The 23,409-nt window shown below is 32.4% G+C and overlaps 1 protein-coding gene across 3 annotated transcripts; it reads right to left on the minus strand.

The window, feature by feature from the left end:
- Positions 1–981: 981 nt before the first annotated feature.
- Positions 982–23,056, minus strand: LOC132747625 (nuclear envelope integral membrane protein 1-like). 3 transcript variants are annotated; one of them, XM_060737058.1, is made up of 5 exons: positions 16,614–17,453; positions 13,865–13,958; positions 11,874–12,238; positions 8,751–8,912; positions 982–4,973 (listed from the first exon to the last, which is right to left on the minus strand). In XM_060737058.1, the coding sequence occupies exons 1-5, from the start codon at positions 16,856–16,858 to the stop codon at positions 4,820–4,822; spliced, it is 1,020 nt and encodes a 339-aa protein (XP_060593041.1). In that variant the 5' UTR covers positions 16,859–17,453; the 3' UTR covers positions 982–4,819. The 3 variants fall into 3 exon arrangements, with proteins under 3 accessions (XP_060593041.1, XP_060593042.1, XP_060593040.1); XM_060737059.1 differs by lacking the exons at positions 982–4,973; positions 16,614–17,453 and adding exons at positions 6,056–6,662; positions 22,917–23,056; XM_060737057.1 differs by lacking the exon at positions 982–4,973 and adding an exon at positions 6,075–6,662 and having other exon boundaries at positions 16,614–17,458.
- Between the last annotated feature and the right edge of the window lie 353 nt (positions 23,057–23,409).

Consider the following 23,409-nt stretch of genomic DNA (forward strand, 5'->3'; position numbering starts at 1 on the left):
GTCAATGGACTTTGAAAATATTTGAGGTATTACAAAATCTTTAACGTAAATTCTAAGTTGAAAAAGGGGCAATATTCTGTCAAACTGCTTGATACAGTTACCTCCTCCTTTCTACAGGTTTGGGTCATAATGGTGAACAAGTGCGCAAAGTTTCAAAGCCATATGTCAATGGACTTATTACAAAAACTTAAACACAAGTGGTTAAGCTGACGCTTTGGTGACTTCAATAGCTCTACTTATTCTTATCGATTAGTCAAGCTAAACATTTTAAAATAATGCCCCTTGTCTAACAAAAGCACCACGTCACGATTAGCATGCATTTTAATTTTCATGTTAATAACTTTTAAAATGTTTGAATAAGTGGTAATAATAATAATGACATTAAAGTTTATGCATGATGTTGACAACGTAGCAATCATAACAGTCCGACTCTTTCTTCTTAAGATGTTGTCCATATCTTTGGCAACAGCAATCAAGTTAAGGTCATATGGCGATTTTCAAAGAAGACCTCAGGTGCCACTCCGTGTAATTCAGTATTAAACTATAATAGCTTGTGATGAGAAGCATATTAGAATCAGCAACGCCTATATCATACCTATATCCCGTTAGAATCACCCTCAACAATAAACCAGTTTTAATTTAATTATTTTGACCACTGTAGGTCTCATACACACACCATCCTTGGGTTGACAATTTAACCACTGAGCTACTTCTACACTTACGGCAACCTTTATAGACTGGTGGAGATTTAAACATATTTATTTAAGCCCGATTGCGAAACAAGTTCTTGCAACTTATATTAATCACTTTCGAGTCTTCTTCCTGGAACCAACCTGTACTGGTGTCATATGAAGAAACTTGGTCGTGACCCGTGTAGGGCTTGAACCCATGATCTCTGGGTTGAAAGGCAGACACCTTAGCCACTAGGCCACCGCTCCCGTTCTGGTGGATAAACTAACAATGTGAAATAAAACAAAACTGTTTAAAACTCTCATGGTTTAATTGTGATAAAACATAATGAATAATAACCTTAATGACAAATGATGACAATGATGTGGAAAGTATGATATATAACTAAATATATAACATAACTTACAAAAATACATTTTACTAATTAAATAATGAAACCGTGGTAAAAATCTTAGAAATGTAAATTTAAGAATATATATAACATCTTTTTAATAGTAATGTATATGCAGTAATATTTTCCAAATTTCAGAGAAACACAATATACCTATTAGGTGTTAGTCTTCAGGGAGTTATGCGATACAATTTTTGGAAGCTGCAACTTACAGCAAATCATGTTTTCTGGAGTAATACCAATAAATAAAACACAATGGAAAATTTTGTTAAGTATTATTCGGCTATAAAAAGTAATGCACTATTATTTTGTATAATACAGTGAACCAGTTCAACAGCCCCTTATAGTCTTACCCTAACCTAGTGGTACAAATATCTGTAAAGAGTATAAATTAAGAACAAGAAATATCAATAATCAAGTCCTACACATGCCATTCTTCAGAAGAAGGTAATATATAAAACAGAGTAGTCAAGCCATTTAAAATAATACATGGACTGGATTTTCATTTCATATTTGGAGTTAAAAAAGAGAAGGTAAAGTGATGAAATTCAGTTGTGTTGTGTGGTACTGCAGTACAAATGTATCTAATTGCAAAGTTCAAAATAGGTTAAAAATTTTCTTTTATTCATCATGTACAGGAATTATCAGATTCTTTTGGTAAAAAGTAAACACACTAAGTTAGGAAACTTTCGAATTAAACTTTGTCATATGGGGGACTAACAAGGTTTACTGGTTGAGGAAGACATATGGTGCCCTCCTGTGCTATATTTCAGGCACACACTGGCACGGGTAGAACCACAAACATTCCATAAACCAGCTGGATAGCTTCTACACATGAAAGAATCCAAAGTCCCTGTTGGGACTCAAACCCACAGCAATGAGGGTTAAGTAATTTTGAGGCAAAAACGGTAACCACTGGGCCATGTAAACCCTTCATCTTTTTACTGTTTGGTGCCTTGAATAATTATTAACAAAGCCAAATTCATGTGTCTGGGTCACTATGCCCTTGACCTTTATTTCATCCTTATAGGCTAAGTTACAATAGCTGGTCTTGGCACCATGACCTTGAACTTCATTCAATCCTTACAAAATGATAATTAACAGGTATTAAAGCTGAGCGTGATCATTCTATACAGTAATATAACTCAGACTTGGATAGTTTCCCCTATTTGATCATACAATGGTTCCAGTTACTTGTTTTTTCTTTTATATTGCACAGTGACCTTCAAAACAACAGTTATACAAATAATCATTCAATGAAGTTTAACAACATGTCAGTCACGTGGATATTTAAGCAGCAAGAAAATAGTGAATTTAGCAACCATACATCATGATTAAATTATAAAACACTTTCCAACCATCATTGTAGAGCTTATATTAAAAATTAAACAACCAATACTGTTATTTCTACTTCAACTTTTTACAACACAAAAAAAAATATACACAGCACATAAAAATCAGATAGAAAAGACAAGATAAAACAATAAATAGCCTAGGGGGTTAGCTACAATTTACAAAAAGTTCTTTTTACTGTTAAAAGAACATATATATTACAGTGTATCATATGATAGTCTATACTTACATTGTTAACCCTTAACCTGCCAGAAAAATAAATTAGCCTTTGCCACTAGAATAGAGCATTAATATTGCCTGGTAAGGCTTTATACTGTTGTTATCTCTACTGAAATCTTTAAAACTTCGAGATTCAAAGCTGACCAATTCCATTATATAAATTCAAAAAGTTTAGGATCAAAATTTACAAATCTTTAAATCCAATTAAACATAGTTAAAGAATATATATGACTGGTAAAAATTAAACATCATGCAATGTTTGGTATAACAAATGGTATTGTTCTTCCTTTTAACAGCCCCAGTATCAAATGCCACTATGCCATTTATTTATCAGTTTTACAGTGTTAATACTAGTCCTACATTTTGTTTAAAAATTGTCTTAACACAGCTGCATCTACAAATGAGTCCTGTCATGACAAAACCAACTAGTGTGTTTGCAACCAGCATTGATCCAGACCAGCCAACACATCCGCACTGTCTGATCAGGATCCATGCTGTTCGCTATCAGTTTCTCTACTTGTAATAGAGTTGGTAAGCGAACAGCATGGATCCTGATCAGACTACGCGGATGCACAGGCTGGTGCTGATCCATGCTGGTCGCAAATGCATTACGTTGGTTTTGTTGTGACACGGCTCATTAATAAACATCAGACTCCCATAATGCATTTATCATTGTATTTTATTATTTCGGATAACTATGACATTTATATAGGCAAGGCTATTGTCTATTTATGAAGTATTATCATTTTTTTTCTTTCTGTACTTAAATAAGTTTGCTGTATTATAAATTTGTTATAAAGATTCTTCACAGCCTGGTTATATGACCGTATATAAACAGTCCTTTGCAATATTACCTCACCTAGAGGCTCAGATTAAATATATGCAAACAAACTTTTATATAGGGCTTTATAACCTTTCAAAATCCTTATAACTAATAATATATCTCAAACACCATAAATATTTCAACAGGAGAATCAATAAGATATTCTATGGAAGAAATGCTTAATAATATTTCTTTTTTTAGTTTCCAATGTTATTTCCTATATTCAAATAAATTATTCTACAAAAACCAATGAGCGATAGCAATCAAATTTATATGAGTATATTAAATGAATTAATGTAGGTTCAATACTGAATTTATTGAACAAGTAAAATATAAAACTTTCAACATACGAGCCTTTAGCCAGCATTATTTTATTTTATTGAACCAGTTTAATAACTCCTGTATTGAACCTACACAAATTTAATATTCTATTTATCACATATCTAAAATAAAGACTAAGTATTTGCAGTAAAAAAAGGACATTCTTTTGGTTTGACATGTTTAAAGGCTAACATTTAACATTTGAGCCGTGTCATGACAAAACCAAACACAATGGGTTTGCAACCAGCATGGATCCAGACCAGCCTGCGTATCCGCACAGTCTGATTAGGATCCATGCTGTTCGCTTACCAACTCTATTAAACAAGTAGAGAAACTAATAGCGAACAGCATGGATCCTGATCAGACTGCACAGATGCGCAGGCTTGTCTGGATCCATACTGGTCGCACACCAATTATGTTGATTTTGTTGTGACCTGGCTCATTTCTTCATGCTATGTTTGTATAACCCAAATGAAATCACATGAAAATTTATTCATGGCTGTGCAGTTTTTAGGGAGGCACAAAAGCAGCACTAGTGTTATAAAATTACTTTTGTCATATATTATTACTGTGATGTTTGCCTTCTACAGAGAAAAATCTCCTAAATTCTCATTACACAAATATTTGAACTGCAAAAGAAAACAAAGAATGTTTGGCTTATAGCTTCATGTAAATAGTCTGTATAGTGTAACAAGACAGAGGCAAGAACTCTTTTGACTCACTCAATGTTTTGCTTCATTGATGTTTGGACGGATAAACCTTATTTTTTGTTCTTATGTACGATCCATGAAATCTGTCTAGCATTTTTTGTTCCCTTAAAAAAAACAACATCAAACCTTAGATAACATATCTATAGTCATAAAGTAGAGTTATTTTTTTTCATCTTTATATAAAATAAGGAGATCAAACACTACAGATGTTATCTTCTCGTCAGTTATTGTTATAATGCCACCTAATATGGTGAAAGTACAAAATATTGCATCTTGCTGAAATGGGACTAGAAGACAACTTTGCCACTTGTTTCATGGTGAGCTCAAAATAAAATCCATCTCTTCCTCCTCGAGGTCATCATCGTCACTCAGTAGATGGGGTGGTGTAGGATCAGGACCCGAGTCATACTCCAGCAGCTCCTCGTTAGTTACATGCCACGAATTTCCCTCCACAAAATCTGCAAATCTACAGCAAAATAAACACAACATGTATGGTATATACTATATAAATTTCTACTCAGTTAAATGCCCAAATTTATATCATACAACTAAACAAAATGTATATACATGCACAGTAAATTTGTAAGGACCACCTAATCATAATGCTTTGAGGTATAAACTCTTTTTTCAAAGGTTTTCATTTTTGGATTTTGATAATATAAATCTTGATATAAGACATATTTTTGCTTTGAAGTTAAAACTTGTTAAAAACATTACAGAATTTTCACTGCGGTCTGTAAAAAGCATACATTTCTTAATTCTTTACATAAATCAAATGAGCACTAAAAAGCAAATATACTAAAGATAATAAAGAAATAAAGGTCAGAATTAAATTTCATTATCAGTTTTTTCATTTCGAAGCTTCCTCAATATGAACAAGCTTTGAAACCCTTCATTTTAGGGTAATTTTGCATAATCAAAAAAAACACAGTGACTGAATGATATAGAATATTACACACTTTAATGGTCCAGTGCCCAAGGTTAATCAAGAAAATTTTCTAATATGCTTGATGATTCTAAAACTTGTGCAGAAAGGCAAAGACCAATGAAAACCCTGAAATATATGATACAGTTCCCAAAATAGAAAGTATTATAACCATGTGACCAGACCAACACTACATGGTACAAAACTATTCTTAGTCCTGTCATATCAAAAAACTTGAAAAATAAAAATGACCACGAATTTTACGATCGTTACTTTAGGTGGTCCTTACTAACAATTTTATCTGAAAGTAAATGATAACCATTATCTTACTCTGAAAGCTAATGTATACAAGCTTTGAAAAATAATTGTGATATAATAAAACATTCAACCACTATATAGATCTATATGTAAACTAATGAAAAACACAGACAAAAAAGTTTGATATTGAATATTTAAAACAAAGCAAATTTCTGTTACTAAATTAATTAAGATATCAAAATTTAATTAAATAAAGTAAAAACATTTTTTCTTCTTTCATTTTAAAAGTAATTAATATACAGATACAGTAAAATATATGTATAGCCATCTTACATATATGATTTATTTATATTGAAGTCCTCTTCAAACAAATATGATATAAAAATTCAGTGCATATTCAATAAAAAGTACAATTATAAAAGTCAATATCATACTTGAGGTAAAATAAAAAATTGGATTGTTGATTCATATATCCTATATCTTAGAAACTAATGTTAAATACAGTTGCTTTCCTAACAATGTAGTTGAAATAATTATTATAATAAATGCAGTATAAAGATTACTATAAAAAGAAAATACAGATTATATAAAACATAATTGAATACATTATTTTGTGTACAATACATGACAATGTGTTATAAGTTTGTTTTGTAAGACAAAAGTGACCTGCCACCATTACACAAAATAGTGCAGAATCCAATTGTCACAAAATGTTTTCTGATAGTTTGTTTGTGTTAACCCTCTGGCAAAAACACAATGCCAAAGAACTTCACACGAAGAAAGATCTATGTCTTTCAGCATCCTCTGGTGAACGAGGTACGCACTGTCCTAGATGGAGAGCCAAGAACAAAAACAAGTTCAGATTCGGTGTCAGAGGGTGGATCACTATCGCCCAGGTCATCTTGGGTCTCATACTCTACCATCTCTGACTCCGATACGTGCCATGTCCCGTTCATGATAAACTCTGCAAATCTATAAGAAACGGTTAAATTATTAAATAATTACAACACACATAGCCTGATACTCAATGATGATAAATCCACCAGTTAAAATTAACAATTTATTGCTGAAAGATGCAACAATTGAGGATTTAATTCAGACGATACCAGCAAGAACAGAAATCTTCATAATCAAGTACAGTTTTATCTAGTGTTTACATTTTTTACCAACAAGCAAATTAGCCACTAAGCAAGAACCATTTGTTAAGCAAAATAAGATCTTGATGTTATTTCATTAGGTTAAGCACTTGATATAAAAGAATTTCAGTCATAATGATAAAAGTACCATGCAGTTATTTAACATATTTTCAGACTGGAATTTGTTCCAATATGTATATGTGCCAGATTCTTCAAATAATCTTACTATTCTTTGTAGTGTGAATTTGTACTGATTTTGTACTTAGTTTTCCCAGATCTGGAGAACTTCTTTCCATTGTGTTTATTACAGTTTTCTGTGATTTTGTTTGATAGTACAATTTTATAATTTCACATTAATGTTCTTTTGACGGCATCATTATTGAAACAGTGCGCCAGGAAATGACATCATTTATTATGTCATGATGTCAATGTTTTTCCTCACTTTATGTTTGTAAGGAAAGTATGTCTTTTGCCTTTAAAATGATATCTAATTTGATCTCATAGATAAACAAATATACCAAATATGTAACTTTCTAATAAGGACGGATATTATGAAACACCCTGTACCTAGATTTTTTCTACCTGTTAAATTAGAATGTTTGCTACATAATTTTACATTTTTGATATATTGATAACTAAAAAAAGGAGTGCAAATCCATTACATAAACTTAGCAGTGTTTATAGGGTAAAACTAACAAGTAGTATCTTCCCTATCATTACAAATGTATCAAACCTAAACATAATTTATCAACTGCTTTATCAATAAACAAACATACAATCTGAAAGTTAACAGATAAAGATAAAGCACATGTAAGCAGAACAAAGCCACTTAACAAAGCAATCCATTTATTTTAAACCAGCTTTATTTAAAAGTAGAAGAAAGAATGTGTATGTGACATTCCCCTTTGTTAAATTACACAAAAGATTTGATTTTGCTACAGAAAATACCAGTGTTATGTTAGTTACAGCACACAAAAAAACTTAACCCTTAACCTACCGGATCAGTAAAGAAGTAGGTCTTTAAGATCAGTATAGAGTAAGGCCAGTCTGAACTTAACTGTAGTCCAGTCAGGCTCTATACTGTTGCAGGATTTTCCCCAGGATCTTCGGAACATGACCCATACCCATGGAATTGGGAATTTCAGCGGTTTTGTTAAAAATTGGGGGAAAAAAAGCTGCTTGTGCATGACTGAAATTTTGCAGTGATTAAATGAATGCAAACAATCACTGTCTAGGATGGCATCTTCAAATATTTAAGCACTACAACAGTGAAGAAGCCCTTATTTTCAAAGATTTTAGGATTTTTTATTCAATATTTTTATTTTGTAACTTTCGATTGGTATTTTTTTCCTGTGGATTTGGAAAATAATATACTATATGACTGAATATCGACTATAAAATAAGCCAAAAAAATGCCTGTGTTGGTTGACTGACTTTTCATTTTCATCTTGATATCCCTTAAATAGACAATGGTCAGTGCCAGGAACAGAAACGGACCCAGTCCATTTTAGAAATTCAGTAGGCTTAAAGCAGCACGCCTCCAGATTCATGCTAATTTTCATGAATTTTTTTTAAATGTATTAAAAAGTAAAGTACAAATGTATTGTTAAGTGAACAAAGAAAAAAGAATTCACATTGCAAACAGCACTTATGACCCATGTAGTTAACCCAAAACAGGTTAAAATATGCAAAAATAGCTCCAACTGCGTTAGTAACGCAGTAGAATAGAAAAATGGTAAAAAAGTACTATCAAATCAGTCATAAATCTCACATAACATGAAAATTATTACTTTTATCTAAAATCTTTTTACTTTTCTTAAAATCTCAGTGCTTTTTTTCTCAAGTTTGATTTTCTTGAAATATTTTGGTTCATCTGGAGGCATGCAGCTTTAAGGGTTAAGTTAATGTTACAAACATAAAATACCTTTGTGGACTTTTAAGCTTGCTAATCATTTTCCATGCTTGACATTCTGGACTCCTGCAGTATTCTCGAAGCTTATCAAGTTCTCTCTTTGTCTCTATATTTCCCTGAATGATGTACTCGTCTTCAGTTAGAAGCTTTATTTTAGGGGGGAATAACCTGTACCTGATACATAAAGTAAGAATATAATTAACTTTCATATAAAGTACAGTTCAATCTTTCCTTCAGATCTTCTCATGTGAAATACTTACATTTTTATATAAGACAAAAACCCTGTACACAAAGGCTACTCTATAAATATCTTCACTGTCAGCATATACATCCAATAATGAATTTACTAGTATTTGAGGGAACTCATCTGAGATCATTATATATCATCATACAAATTTGTATGTTATTGAAAATATAATGCTAAGACACAATTAACACCATTTTTTCTAAATAGCATATCAAGTTTATTGGCAACTGACAGTATGCTATTCTTCTTAAGTCTTTCTTCCACAATGAATGGGAACATATGAGCCGCATCACGACAAAATCAACATAATGGGTTTGTGACCAGCATGGATCCAGACCAGCCTGCGCATCCGCGCAGTCTGATCAGGATCCATGCTGTTCGCTTACCAACCCTATTACAAGTAGAGTAACTGACAGCGAACAGCATGGATCCTGATCAGACTGTGCGGATGCACAGGCTGGTCTGGATCCATGCTGGTCGCAAACGCACTATGTTGGTTTTGTTGTGACGCGGCTCATAATTATATACTCACCAAATTCATGAGTCACAGTAGGTGTATAACTTATAGATTTTCACACAACGGAAAACAACTATGACTTAAAGGGAAAAACAAGGTTAGAATAAAAACTTGATTTCAGAAAACGAATACTATAAATAATAAATCTGCAAATTTTATGCCGCCAAATAATAATATTAAACCAATGATAACGAAATTTAAATCGCTAAATCGCTAAATCGCCTACAAATCAGTAGGCGCGGCCATGTTTGTGTATTGGCCGTATAAAAACAGGTGCGCGTGATGTCATTTCCCCACATCTTAGATTTATGATAAATCTAGTTGAATCGTAGCGAAATATTTACATAATAAAGTATTGACCAGACAAATTAATTTTCACAGGAGGTGTAGAGGCGATTTTTTATTGTTCAAAATACGTAACAATATCAAAAAAAAAAAAAAAAAATAAAATAAAGAAACAAATAAAAAATCAACGTCTACCGGTCGCACCACTTCAGGCCAAAGATGCCCGTTACTCCAAACAATGCTATGTTCATTAAAGTCTCATCTTAATGTAATTAAACAATATTTCACAGAGTTAATAAATACACATGTTATTATTTAACAAAGTTTCACAATCAAATAATGCAATTAAATAAACAAACGCACCAACGAATAATTGGCTGTTAATTATTGAACGGCGATAAATTATCATTATTATTAAAATCCTACTAAAACGTGTTCTTAATAGTACATGTAATTAAATTTTTGCAGTTTGATTCTGACTTTCAAATTAAAAGGTGTGAACATAATTATGTTGGTAGTGATGTACACATTTCAAAAATATAAGCAACTCTTTTGAAAAGTAAATTGTTTACATGTCTGTCAATGATGGTTCGTGGTATTTATTTACATCGTAATCGTAGCCTAATATTAACTGCATGCAAAACATTTTTATTGGCTGCTCAAAAATCTCATTTGCATAATTTATTCACACAATTGCTGGTTCTTACTACTTATGGCCAATACTGTGCATTATCCATTTTAATTGTTCCTAATTTACACCAAATGTTCCTGTCACACTGTGTACTAACGGTTTTTATTGCTCCTTGTATGCCTCTGTGCCGACAGACCTTTTGATCATGCACAATGTTGCCCTGATTGGTTAATCACCCTTGTCAAATATTCTAATGACGAAATAGACTTTTTTTTACGCTTCATCAGTGAACTGAATGACCTTAGGGGAGTCAAGTTATACCGTAAATTACAGCATTTCATACAATAGCAACACATTTTTTCAGTTACCAATAATCATTTTGAATATTAATTAAGTAGATTTATGTTTTTTGTTTTATTGGATTAAATTTACGGTAGTAGAAATGCGTATCTGTGTGGTAAGTAGATAACGTGGAAAAACGCTATAGGGAACTGGATAAACCCGAGAATATGCGTAATAATAGGGGAATTATGCCTAATGGGCAACCTGTTGCTGTTGGTACCAGATTTGACTGGGTGCCTAATTAACCGAACGGACAGTTTTGTTTTCATACGATATTAGTCTAGCTGCCGATTTTCCTGCGCCATTTTATTTTTAGCGTCAATGTCGGAAAATCGCGTCCTCAGGAAATATCTGCACATTGGATTTAGTTGATATTTACCGCTGAGAAAAAGATACATGACCGGCGATGTACCCTATTCAGACAGCTTGTCTAGCGAAAATTAAGTACCAAATAAAAGGATATATCAATTTGAAGAAGTTTCTCAAAGTACCCAAATTAAATTGATGGTTTATCTTTGAAAACTAAGCAGTCATTGCTTAAATCATGTGGTGGGATCATCAGCAAGCTTGAAAATCGGACAAAATTAATGATAATTAATGCCGCGGCGTCTTCAATTAATTAATTAAAGCAATGCAGTTCCATATGATGTTTTCATAAATAATAAATAATGTACGCAATAAGATTAATTAAGTTCTTCGTCAAGGTATATTTCAGTTGTACCAGCGTGTACACCTTTACCGGAAGTGGGTATAACACGTCACAATCTCGGTCTCGTCTGTCTCGCGAGAATGACAGAACGCCAAAATGGCGGCGCCCATGAACTTATTTCTCAAGTAAAAAACAGTGTCTTAAAACACGAATTTCTCACTTAAAGGGTTGATGTCAACAAAAAAACTGTCATGGTACCTCTTTTTTAATGATGAATATTTATATTAGACAGACATCAACCCATCCATTCCTATTCCTTTAAATGACATTCTGTCAAACCATTATGTTGAGATAATTATGAAAAAAGAATTGTGATAAAGCAATGTAAACAATTGAGTGGCATGAAAATATAAATGAAAACTATAAAAAAAAACGCATTTTTAGATATGGAATATTATGCTTACCACCAGTTTTTGCTTCTTTCATTCAATATAAGTCTCCTCGGAAAGTTATAAATAGTCAGCAGTATAATAATCAATGCTATAGAAACTTCACGTATCTGTGTACTATTATAAACAAGCACGAGTCCCAGTAATTGTAAAAACCATTGTATCAAACTTAACGATCTCTCGTCTGTCACTGGTCCGTATCTATATACTATAGCAAAACTCAACACTCCCGCTGTCACAATATAACCTAACACATACTGCCAATTTTCTACAACTGTGTCCGCCATCGGGTTGTTCAATATGCTGGTAAATGTTGTGAGAATCCATAGTGAGGCCGAGCCACCAAAAAACATTAAAAGATATCCCAGATTCTTCAATCTCTGAAAAATTTAAATAAATTGTAGCGTAATAGGTAATGATAAAATCTGATGCACATGATTAGTTTATCAAATATTTTTGTTGATAATAGTTAAACTAAAATTAAGCTTATACTGCTACGTTAACATTTTAACTTTTGTCTGTCAGTTAACAGAAAGATTTTTAAATCTTTTAAAGTGTAAGTAAAGGATTGTTCCCGCAAAAATATTTTTTTCTATCCCTTTGTCACTGACAATTAAGACCCAAGGATCATTACTTGAGAAGAATTAATTAGAACTCTGCGAGTCGGATGTGTCACCTTGTTAGGAGAAATGGCCAAGACAAAAAAGAAATATGAAAATTAACAAAGGGCAATAACTCAAAAAATAAGATGTGTAGAGCAGCAGTTTCTGTGCACTGCACTTCTTATCAATAAGAGCTATCATCCTATGAAGTTTAAAGTCCATAGCTTTTATACTTTAGGAGAAATGGCCTGGACAAAAATAAAGTATGAAATTTAATAAAGGGCAATAACTCAAAAAATAAGAAATGCAGAGTACCGGTTCTTGTGCATTACACTTCTTCTTAATAAGATCTATTATCCTAGGAAGTTTCATGTCCATAGCTTTTATACTTTAGGAGAAATGGCCTGGACAAAAAAAAAGTATGAAAATTAACAAAGGGCAATAACTCAAAAAATAAGAAATGCAGAATATCGGTTCTTGTGCACTGCACTTCTTCTTAATAAGATCTATCATCCTATGAAGTTTCAAGTCCATAGCTTTTATATATTAGGAAAAATGGCCCGGACAAAAATAAAGTATGAAAATTTACAAAGGGCAATAACTCAAAAATTAAGATGTGCAGAGTACCGGTTCTTTCGCACTGCACTTCAAGTCATTATAAGAAGCATGCATACCAAGTTTGAAGTCAATCTGACTTATAATGACTGACTTATGCTCCGGACAAACTTAAGGGGACGCCAACAAAAGTAACCCCTATATGTCGCCTTTTTCAAGACGACACAAAAAGGTTTCCAAGGCAATGATGCTATAAATGAAATCTCTATACTTTGTCATTTCTGACAAGAACATTTTTAGAGTGTCTTTTCCTGACTGACAACTTAGGTCTACAATGTATATCAAACAAAGTCATCTGTAGCCCCAGCAAATTTTACTGTATAGTGTAATGATTTTAGGCATTTAAGGCTTTAACTTGTTCAATTATGAATCAATTAAATATTATGTACCATCTTTTCAATGAGTATAACAAAGTTCAACAAAATATATTCTTTATTTATATACATTGGTGTACACCACAGAAAGTACATGTAATTCCTTTTAATAATTTGCAATTTAAGATAACTATCTGGACAGACAAAATATAATGAAACATGTCAATTGTTACACAAGACAAACAAAACTAACATTTTGCTCAGAAATTGATATTTAGCAAACCATTCATTTGAAATACGTAATATCTTTCCATGATTTACCTTGAAAATATCAAATAAAGATAAATGAAATTGATTTTGCAGCCATTCTGATAATACGTCTACCAAACTGTCAAAATTGGCACAAGCTACAACAATAAGAATTAATTATTCATAGAATCTGGACAAAGTGTAACATAAATATTTCTCGACTTACCGACGGTAAAAGGCGTGAGATTATGAATACCAGGATTAGAACAGATGCAATAACGCCAACAGAAACACCTGTGCTGTAGTGAAGAGCCGTATTACTATAGAAAATAATAAAAGAGACATTATTAACATTATTATACAATATCAACTAATCCCTTATTTAGCTGACATTACGAAATATCATTATGACCAAACACAGACACAACATGAAAATATATTCATTAATAATGCTTGCAATATTTTCAAAATGCCTTTATAACAGAAGGCTACTTTATGTATAGGCTAGAGCTAATATAGTAAGCATTCACAAAACTAAATATGTCACAAACAGTAATTAAGTATTTTGAATATAACTTATTATTATACAAACAGCTGAATAATAGTTAGCTGATTTTCCAAAGTAAATTTGAAAAGATTCATTATATTGAAGCACTGAAATCCAGTGCAGGCAAAATTTTCACTTTAATATTTGTTGAATTTATTTTATGTATTTCTTCAATAGTCAGTATAGTATTTGTATAGTAAATTCTGGAAAACTTTCATTGGTATGATAGTTGTCTGTAAAGACTGTGGGACAACTTTGGCAATATGAACAATTGATTTTTAAAGCCCCTGTCTATTGGACAAAAATGATTTCAAACACATTGAAAATGTGATATTTCATTTGATCTACAATTTCTTACTGGGTGAACAAGAGCTTTTCAACTATTCTCAGTGCTAATGATAGTAAAGCATAATGAGTACAAGTACAAACTATGCATCACACAGTCAAGCTTAAAACCAGGTCTATTAATTTCATCCAAATGTTGCAACAACATTTCACCATTCAGGATTCTGTTCCATTTCAGGATTGTTATTGCCAACCATATGATTCATGTCAGATTGAAGAGTGGTACTAGATAAACTGTTTTAAACTAATCATCATTCCAAGTCCATCCCAAACATCAAGGTGTAAAGGCTAGATGTTAGTGATCAAATTTTGCAACTTAAAGATATTACATACTCTACATTTTGACATTGAATATGTATAGATGGCTTTCAAAAAGTTTGCAAATTGATTGGATTAAAGATTAATCAATATCATAAAACATGTTACTTATGCACATGTCCAACATATCCCAAGTGAAAAGAGTGGACTTTGATAACCCTTAGTACATGTAACACCACTTCCCACGTGTAAGATTAAATGACATGGTAAAATCCCTGCTAAATGTTCCTACCAGTGGACATATCCCTGTTACTTTGGCACAGATCCACCATACTGTCATGGCAGTGTGGGGAAAATAAAAGGTAAAAACTCTTTGACTCTGGCTACTTTTGAATAATAATATTCATCTCCATAGCAGAAGTAAATTGTGCAATTTAAAGGTTACCACAATTAAAACAAGAGCTGTCGGTAGGACAGCAACGCTCGACTATTCTTCGTGCTTGATAGTAAAAAAAAATGCCTGATACAGTTACCTCCTCCTGTTTACAGGTTGGGGTCATGATGGTGAACAAGTGTGCAAAGTTTCAAAGCCATATATCAATGGACTTTGAAAATATTTGAACTATTACAAAAACTTTAACGTAAATTCTAAGTCGAAAAAGGGGCATAATTCTGTCAAAATGCTTAATAGAGTTACCTCCTCCTGTCTACAGGTTGGAGTCATGATGGTGAACAAGTGTGCAAAGTTTCAAAGCCATATGTCTATGGACTTTGAAAATATTTGAACTATTACAAAAACTTTAATAACGTAAATTCTAAGTCGAAAAAGGGGCATAATTCTGTCAAAATGCTTGATAGAGTTACCTCCTCCTGTCTACAGGTTGGAGGCATGAAGGTGAATAAGTGTGCAAAGTTTCAAAGCCATATGTCAATGGACTTTGAAAATATTTGAACTATTACAAAAACTTTAACGTAAATTCTAAGTCGAAAAAGGGGCATACTTCTGTCAAAATGCTTGATAGAGTTACCTCCTCCTGTCTACAGGTTGGGGTCATGATGGTGAACAAGTGTGCAAAGTTTCAAAGCCATATGTCAATGGACTTTGAAAATATTTGAACTATTACAAAAACTTTAACGTAAATTCTAAGTTGAAAAAGGGGCACAATTCTGTCAAAATGCTTGATAGAGTTACCTCCTCCTGTCTACAGGTGGGGGTCATGATGGTGAACAAGTGTGCAAAGTTTCAAAGCCATATGTCAATGGACTTTGAAAATATTTGAACTATTACAAAAACTTTAACGTAAATTCTAAGTCGAAAAAGGGGCATAATTCTGTCAAAATGCTTGATAGAGTTACCTCCTCCTGTCTACAGGTTGGGGTCATGATGGTGAACAAGTGTGCAAAGTTTCAAAGCCATATGTCAATGGACTTTGAAAATATTTGAACTATTACAAAAACTTTAACATAAGTGGTTACGCCGACGCCGACGCTCGGGTGACTGCAATAGCTCTACTTATTCTTATTGAATAGTCGAGCTAAAAACTATGAACAGTAGTATTTTTTCCGACTTTGTGCTGTTGTGTGTTATCTTTCAAATTTATGTTAAAAATTGAACTTCCTCCGACACTGCTTTATATTATTTTAGTGTATAGAACTTTAAAGGTCAAGTTACGTATGAAATGGCCAATTTGATACATGTAATCTGAGTTTCCAAAACTATCAAAGATAAAACTATAAATTATATTAGTAAGGATAATCTGTTAAATAATGACAAAAAAACACAAGCTATCACAGAATCAGAAAATATAAACTTAACATATGTCACCTTAGTTCAGTAAGTTTTGGATGAATCCATTTATATGTGTCAACATAAAACATTTCCCATTCTCGATAAAAATCATATAGTCCCGTCTGCATAAACGATGGCAGGGTGTAATAAGCCGAACTGGCAGCCATGTTTAACCCGTCAACAGCTCTAGTAAAAGGTCTTGACAGACCTGAGGTTGATACATTTATTCTATTCCAGGTATCCACCACCTGGTGATAAATGTTACCTTGATAGTTAAACATAATTTTTATATTCCTCCTTCACAACTTGTTTACACAAGATCGAATTATCTTATCAGTTAAATATGTTAACATAAAGTGCGTAGTAATACATCATATGAAAAACTTCCTTATCTGGAGATGTGAAACAGAAAGCAGAAATTTCTGCAAACCAAAAATAAAACCAAAACAAGTTTGACCTATTTTCCCCCAATTCACATGTGCATTAATATTGACCTGTCATTTCAACTCAACACAAATTATTGTAAATATTTTGTTCATTTAAACTCCCTTGCAAATAGCTATATTAATTTGAGAGTTTAATCAGTATCAAACTCAGTACAGTTACAGTTCAGCTGTTTATGTGCTAAGCATGTAAACAAGATTGACCTAGTTTCACATGACAACAAAAATGGCCGACATTCTACTTTGTAGTAAATCCAGCTGAGTGCAATACTATCACTAGGTTTAAAATCCTTCACTGTTACTTAGTTTCCAGAATAAATGTATGCTATGAATTTAAAGTCATTAACTTCCTTTAACATAAATCTGTTCAAATACTACTTTTATGCAATAATGATCATGCACAACCTGTGTTGCATTAATGTCAATAAATGTGTATTGGGAAAGTAAACATGCACGCTTGAGTGACTCATGTTTACATGTATGCACGAATTGGTAGGTCAGAGGTCAAAAAAGAGTTTGACTTTATACTCCAGTTTATACTCTAGTTTATAACATAGTACATTATTTAAGTGTTTGTAAAACATTACTGTATTAGCTCATTTATCTTATAATTTGCAAAACAGACTTAAATAATAAAATAAAGTATCTTGTACTATTGTAGGAAAGTAGTCCACTTTAGTATCAAACTTGTCTTACATCATCTCTTTTAGTTGTTGGACTTGGTACTGGCAAAATTCATTGTATTAAAAGTACACTGTATAACAATCTGCAGATATATATATTTTGGTGATTTTAATGTTATTGCAAGTATTAATGAGGAATATAGTAATTAAAATACAATACCTGGTCAGGCTTTGGGATAAAGCAAAGAATGTTACATAAAGTAACTTAATTTTTTTTAATCCGACCACCACCCCCAATGGACAATAAAATTTGCACACAAAAAAGGAATATTAATTTTTTTTATTTTTTAAATAATTTTGAAAAATATTTTATACCATGTAACCAATGATAATGATATTAATAACTGATTAAAATTTATCAATATGCATGGGGGGGGGGAGGGTCATTATTACATTTTGTTACATTGTAACAGATTGGTGATCTATATAATTGGTAAAAATGCTGTTAGAATCTGCAGTATTTTCAGTCTGAACATTAAAATATTAACCCTGTCCACTGAACTTGAGTAAGCACAGCTATTACCGCGGATAAAAATGAAAACCTTGATATCAGTAATTACTTTTCAACCTGATTAAATATTATGATGTGTCTTGTTTATAAATGTCCATTGCATGATTTTTCTGTCATTATTTCTAAATATGAAATAATTATGCCTATGTTGTAACAGCAGCATATTTTTAAACATGGACACATGCAACAGTATAATTATGTTTTGGATGAATTTTCATAATTTCTAGAAATTTATTTAATTATTGTAAAAAATTATCGGGTTGATTTTAAATGTGTATCAATAACTGATTATTGATTTATTGACAGAAAAATATTGACAATACACCAATATCATTTCTATATATTAATAAGGCATTAAATTTTAACCCTGCATTCAACAAAAGGAGTGGTGTGTATTGCTTAATATTACCAATGTACTGGTTTTTTTTTCTTTATGCACAAATAAACTGTAGTTATAACAATAACAATGTACTTTTGTGGGATAGTCAGGTAGGTGGTTGGTCTAATATTTAAAACCTTACCATTGCATTAACTTACTAGTTGATGTAATGTTACATAGTAATTATAAAACAAGAGGGCCATGATGACATTTATTCGCTCATCAGAGGACAAGGTCTACACAGATAAAATCTAATTACCAGGATCTTCCTTGTTCAACAGACCAAAACAATACAAGCAATTTCTAGAACATAACCATCATTGCAATACAGTTTCGTCAAAATCTACCATGAGATTGAGGTGTCTTTTAAATCCTTCTCTTTTCTTTTTTTTGGCTCTGGTGGCCATTTTTGCAAACCAGAAGAATTACAGAAATTTTAGCAAAGGACCACCTATGGTCATCAAAATAAACATGCCACTTGGGAGATGTCATTTAAAGCTTACTTCTATTTCAAGCTACGACAGCCATCTTGATAAAAAGGCTGAAATGTCTAATTGAGCAATTTTTATAAAGGACTACCTAATGATGATTGCTGTTCTGATTCTTCAAAATCTGCCAGGTGGTTTAGGAGGAGATATGGTTGAAAGTTTTGTCTTTTTTTAGATCTAGTGGCCATCTTGGACTAGAGCCATTTGAGCAATTCAGGAAAGGACCACCTAAGGATCATTCCTGTATATTTACATTACTACTGGCTTAGCAGTTGAGGAGATGACACTTAAAACATATTCCTTTTTTTTTCTGGAAGCAATCTTGAAGAAAAGACCTGAACACCATTTAAGCAATTTTTGTAAAGGAATATATGTACATTGTACAATGTCATCAAAATCTTCTAAGTGACTGAAAAGGAGGTGGTAATGGAAGTTTTTTTTTCTACTTTAAGCTCTGGCAACCATCTTGTCCAGAAGACTAGAACTATTTGGGCATTTTTTTATGAAAGGCCACCTAAGGATCATTTCTGTATAGTTTCATCACTATTTTTAAGTGATTCAGGATGACCAAGGACAGACAAAGCTACATATAGCTCTCTATGGGCATTTTGGGTCTGGTGAGCTAAAATCAACACCTCATAACATGGTAGTTATAAATGCCACTCCTAAATGTATAAACTGAAGATTTTTATAACATCCAATTTCATTTTCACCTCATTTCAGTCTAATAATTAAGATTCAAATAGGTATTTTCATTCTCTCATTTCAATATGTGAAAGAAAAATACAAAATTATTAAAAGTATACATCATTCTGTGAAGATCATTAGAGGATGAAATTGGAGTTATACTTTAATGTAAAAATATTAAACCTACAATTATAATTAACTGTTATCTATATTTTTAAAGTATGACATTTCTTTGATTGCTTTTATAAGTCTTAACAGGTGAGTTGTGATATGGTTTGAAGATGGTTAATGAGTACTTTTAAAGCTGCCTTTCTGTGTTACGCAAGTGCTGTTAGCCAACTTTATTTCTATGTCAGGGCTTAAAATTATTCTTTTCATGCAGGAATTTTCAAATTCATGTTTCACAAGTTAATTATCAATTCAATTCAATTTCAATTCAAAGTTGTTTTTATTGTAATTAAGAGCATTATATATTTATTATAGAAAATCAAAATGAAAGAAAAATCAATGCTAGCATGGACTTTTTTGAGAAGCATACACATTACTATGAAGAATGCAAACAATAAGAATTTATTACAAATAGATTAATCAAAATAATATGAACAAAGAATCCTTAACATTTGATTAGAATTACCATTGGTACTTTGTATGCAAATTTACTAACATATCATGACTATATTAATAATACATGCAAGGCTCCTGTACCAATGTTAACATATTATGGTCACACTCGGGGAGATTTCAGGTGTCAGACCTAGCGCATATGTTCAACATTCATGCCAAAATTACTTCTTTTCACCACAATACAATAATTATTTCCGTTAAGGCTATTGGCGACACAGATGCTGTCTGCAATCAGTTTGCTTTTCAATCTAAACACATTTTTAAAAAAATTCCCTAAAAATGATAAATGGTTTTGTCCATAATGAAAGATGGGCAAGTCCATTTATGATATTTAGGGTCATAGGGGTTGAGACAATTTGGTACCATTGAGGAGTACCTGAAGATGATGTATCAAAATTGAACTGTAAGAACCTTAGAGGTCAAGGCCACATGTACAGAATTCATGTATACATGCAAAGACTTGTGTCCAGACTGTAATCCTCTTAGAATTTAAGGATTGCAAAATCATTGATTTTGTACTGCATAATTATGAACATGACATGTCACATGTATGCAAAAGAAACATCCCTTTCTTTCTAAAAGGTGAAGGTTACAATTATTGACTCCTACCTTTCATTTATGACACATGTTGAAACTTTGAAATTGAGACATTACTAAGGTATAATAATCACTGTCAAGTGACAGATTTTGTTTTTCAAAAACTCATTCTTAGCATTTAAAAGTAATCTGTCTTTCCTTTCTAAATAATAAGGTTTGCCATACCAACACAGGACCCACTTTTCACGATATTTTTGACAAAATGTGGCTAGATTCTTCTTCCCAACCCAAACATGTATTTTTCCATAATACATGTATATTTTTTTTTGAAGATTTGGGCATAAGATGTTACAGACTTTAAGCAACACCAGGGGTCAAAACAACCTCACCTGCTGAAGCTAAAAGATGCATAGACTTAAACACATTTAGTTGCCTCATACAATCACATAGGAATTAATGGTTGCTGCATATCTGATGCTTGAACCCTTAAAATCAGCCCTTCATCAAAATCAATGGTTGCTATGGAAAGTCATTGGTTGCTATGGAAAGTTAACAACTGCAATGGACTAGAACTCATGAGTCGGATGTGTCGCCTTATGAACAATAAAGTTTAGGAGAATTAGCCAGGACAAAAATGAAGTATGAAAATTAACAAAGGGCAAAACTCAAAAAATAATAAGTGCAGAGCAGCAGTGTCTGTGCACTGCACTTCTTATCAATAAGATCTATCATCCTATGAAGTTTAAAGTCCATATCTTTTATAATTTATGAGAAATGGCCTGGACAAAAATAATGTATGAAAATTAATAAAGGGTAATAACTCAAATATAAGACATGCAGACTGCAGAGTACCGGTTCTTGTACACTGCACTTTTTCTTAATGAGATCTATCATCCTATGAAGTTTCAAGTCCATAGTTTTCATACTTGAGGAGAAATGACCTGGACAAAAATAAAGTATGAAAATTAACAAAGGGAAATAACTAAAAAATTAGGAAGTGCAGAGTATCGGTTCTTATGCACTGCACTTCTTAATGAGATCTATCATCCTATGAAGTTTCAAGTCCATAGCTTTTATAGATGAAGAGAAAAGGCCCAGACAAAACTAAAGTATGAAAATTTACAAAGGGCAATAACTCAAAAATTAAGAAGTGCAGAGTACCGGTCCTTGTGCATTGCACTTCGAGTTATTGAAAGAAGCATGCATACCAAGTTTGAAGTCAATCCGACATAAAGTGACTAAGTTATGCTCCGGACAAGCTTTAGGGGACGCCGACACCAACAATGACGACGCCGCCAACAAAAGTAACCCATATATGTCGCCTTTTGAAGGCGACACAAAAAAACAAAAGGCGACATAAAAAAGTTACTGGCTGCTACAGAAAGTCAAAGGTTGCTACAGAAGACTGCCTAAAACTCATATTGTCTTCTGTAAAAATATTAGGACTGTCACATCATTGGATAGTTTTAAGAGGAAGTTAAAATACATTAATCAATCCTGGTCTTTAAATCTTATCATCTAGAAAATGACTGTCCTACTAACAAGTTTACACCTACATCTGCATATGATGTATATAAAATCCCCACCCACACATAGTTTCTTTGTAATGGAAAAAAAAAATCAATTACAAAACATAAGGAACCAACATGGAATTATTTTGTACAAAATTGGATATAAAATGTCTGTTATAGAATGTACCCTGTAACACAGCTGTCTATTCTTACTGTAGCTTGGCAGAATATATGAGCCGCGTCATGACAAAACCAACATAATGTGTTTGCGACCAGCATGGATCCAGACCAGCCTGCGCATCCGCATCCGTTCGCTTACAAACCCTATAACAAGTAGAGAAACTGATAGCGAACAGCATGGATCCTGATCAGACTGCGCGGATGCGCACGCTGGTCTGGATCCATGCTGGTCTTAAACACATTAGGTTGGTTTTGTCATGACACGGCTCAATTATGTATTAAGAGAGGCTACTTACTGACTCCAAGAATTGGCAGAGAAGAAGATGACAATCCCTATTATCAAGTAGGCAATGAACCATAAATCAGCAGCTGAAAGTATGATAAATCTCTCCATTAACATTTTATTGTGATTTATATCATAATTTATGTAATCACTTTTTTTAGGGGCATAATTCAAGCCTACACAACAATTATTTAGATATTTTCAATCACAAAATATATCTTGTATATAATTATAACATTTAATTTACAATCAAGATATTCTGTTTCGAGTCAGGATTTACAACCAAAAATAAACCACTTAACCCTCACCCTTTTAAAATGTGGCTTTTTTGTGTAAAAAATAAATATTTTATATAATCATGTTTCCAGATAATTAATAACTTTATGATGTTTTTTGTTTATATGTTGTTTAAAACATTGTATGTACAGTGTAACTTCTGAAAACCGAACACCTGTGGGACTTGCCAAAAAGTTCGGAATTCGGAAGTTTCCGGAATTCAGAAGTTC

The sequence above is a fragment of the Ruditapes philippinarum genome, unplaced genomic scaffold (genome assembly GCF_026571515.1).
Source record: "Ruditapes philippinarum isolate M1 unplaced genomic scaffold, ASM2657151v2 ctg1011_1_1_1_1, whole genome shotgun sequence".
NCBI lineage: Eukaryota > Metazoa > Mollusca > Bivalvia > Venerida > Veneridae > Ruditapes > Ruditapes philippinarum.

Coding starts and splice junctions, on each gene's coding strand:
- LOC132747625 (XM_060737057.1), bottom strand. CDS start 16,858: ATGTTTAACTATCAAGGTAACATTTATCACCAGGTGGTGGATACCTGG. Junction 13,959..16,613: donor CCAAAACTTACTGAACTAAG/GTGACATATGTT, acceptor TATTTTCTATAG/TAATACGGCTCTTCACTACA. Junction 8,913..11,873: donor GAAAGAAGCAAAAACTGGTG/GTAAGCATAATA, acceptor TTTATGTATCAG/GTACAGGTTATTCCCCCCTA.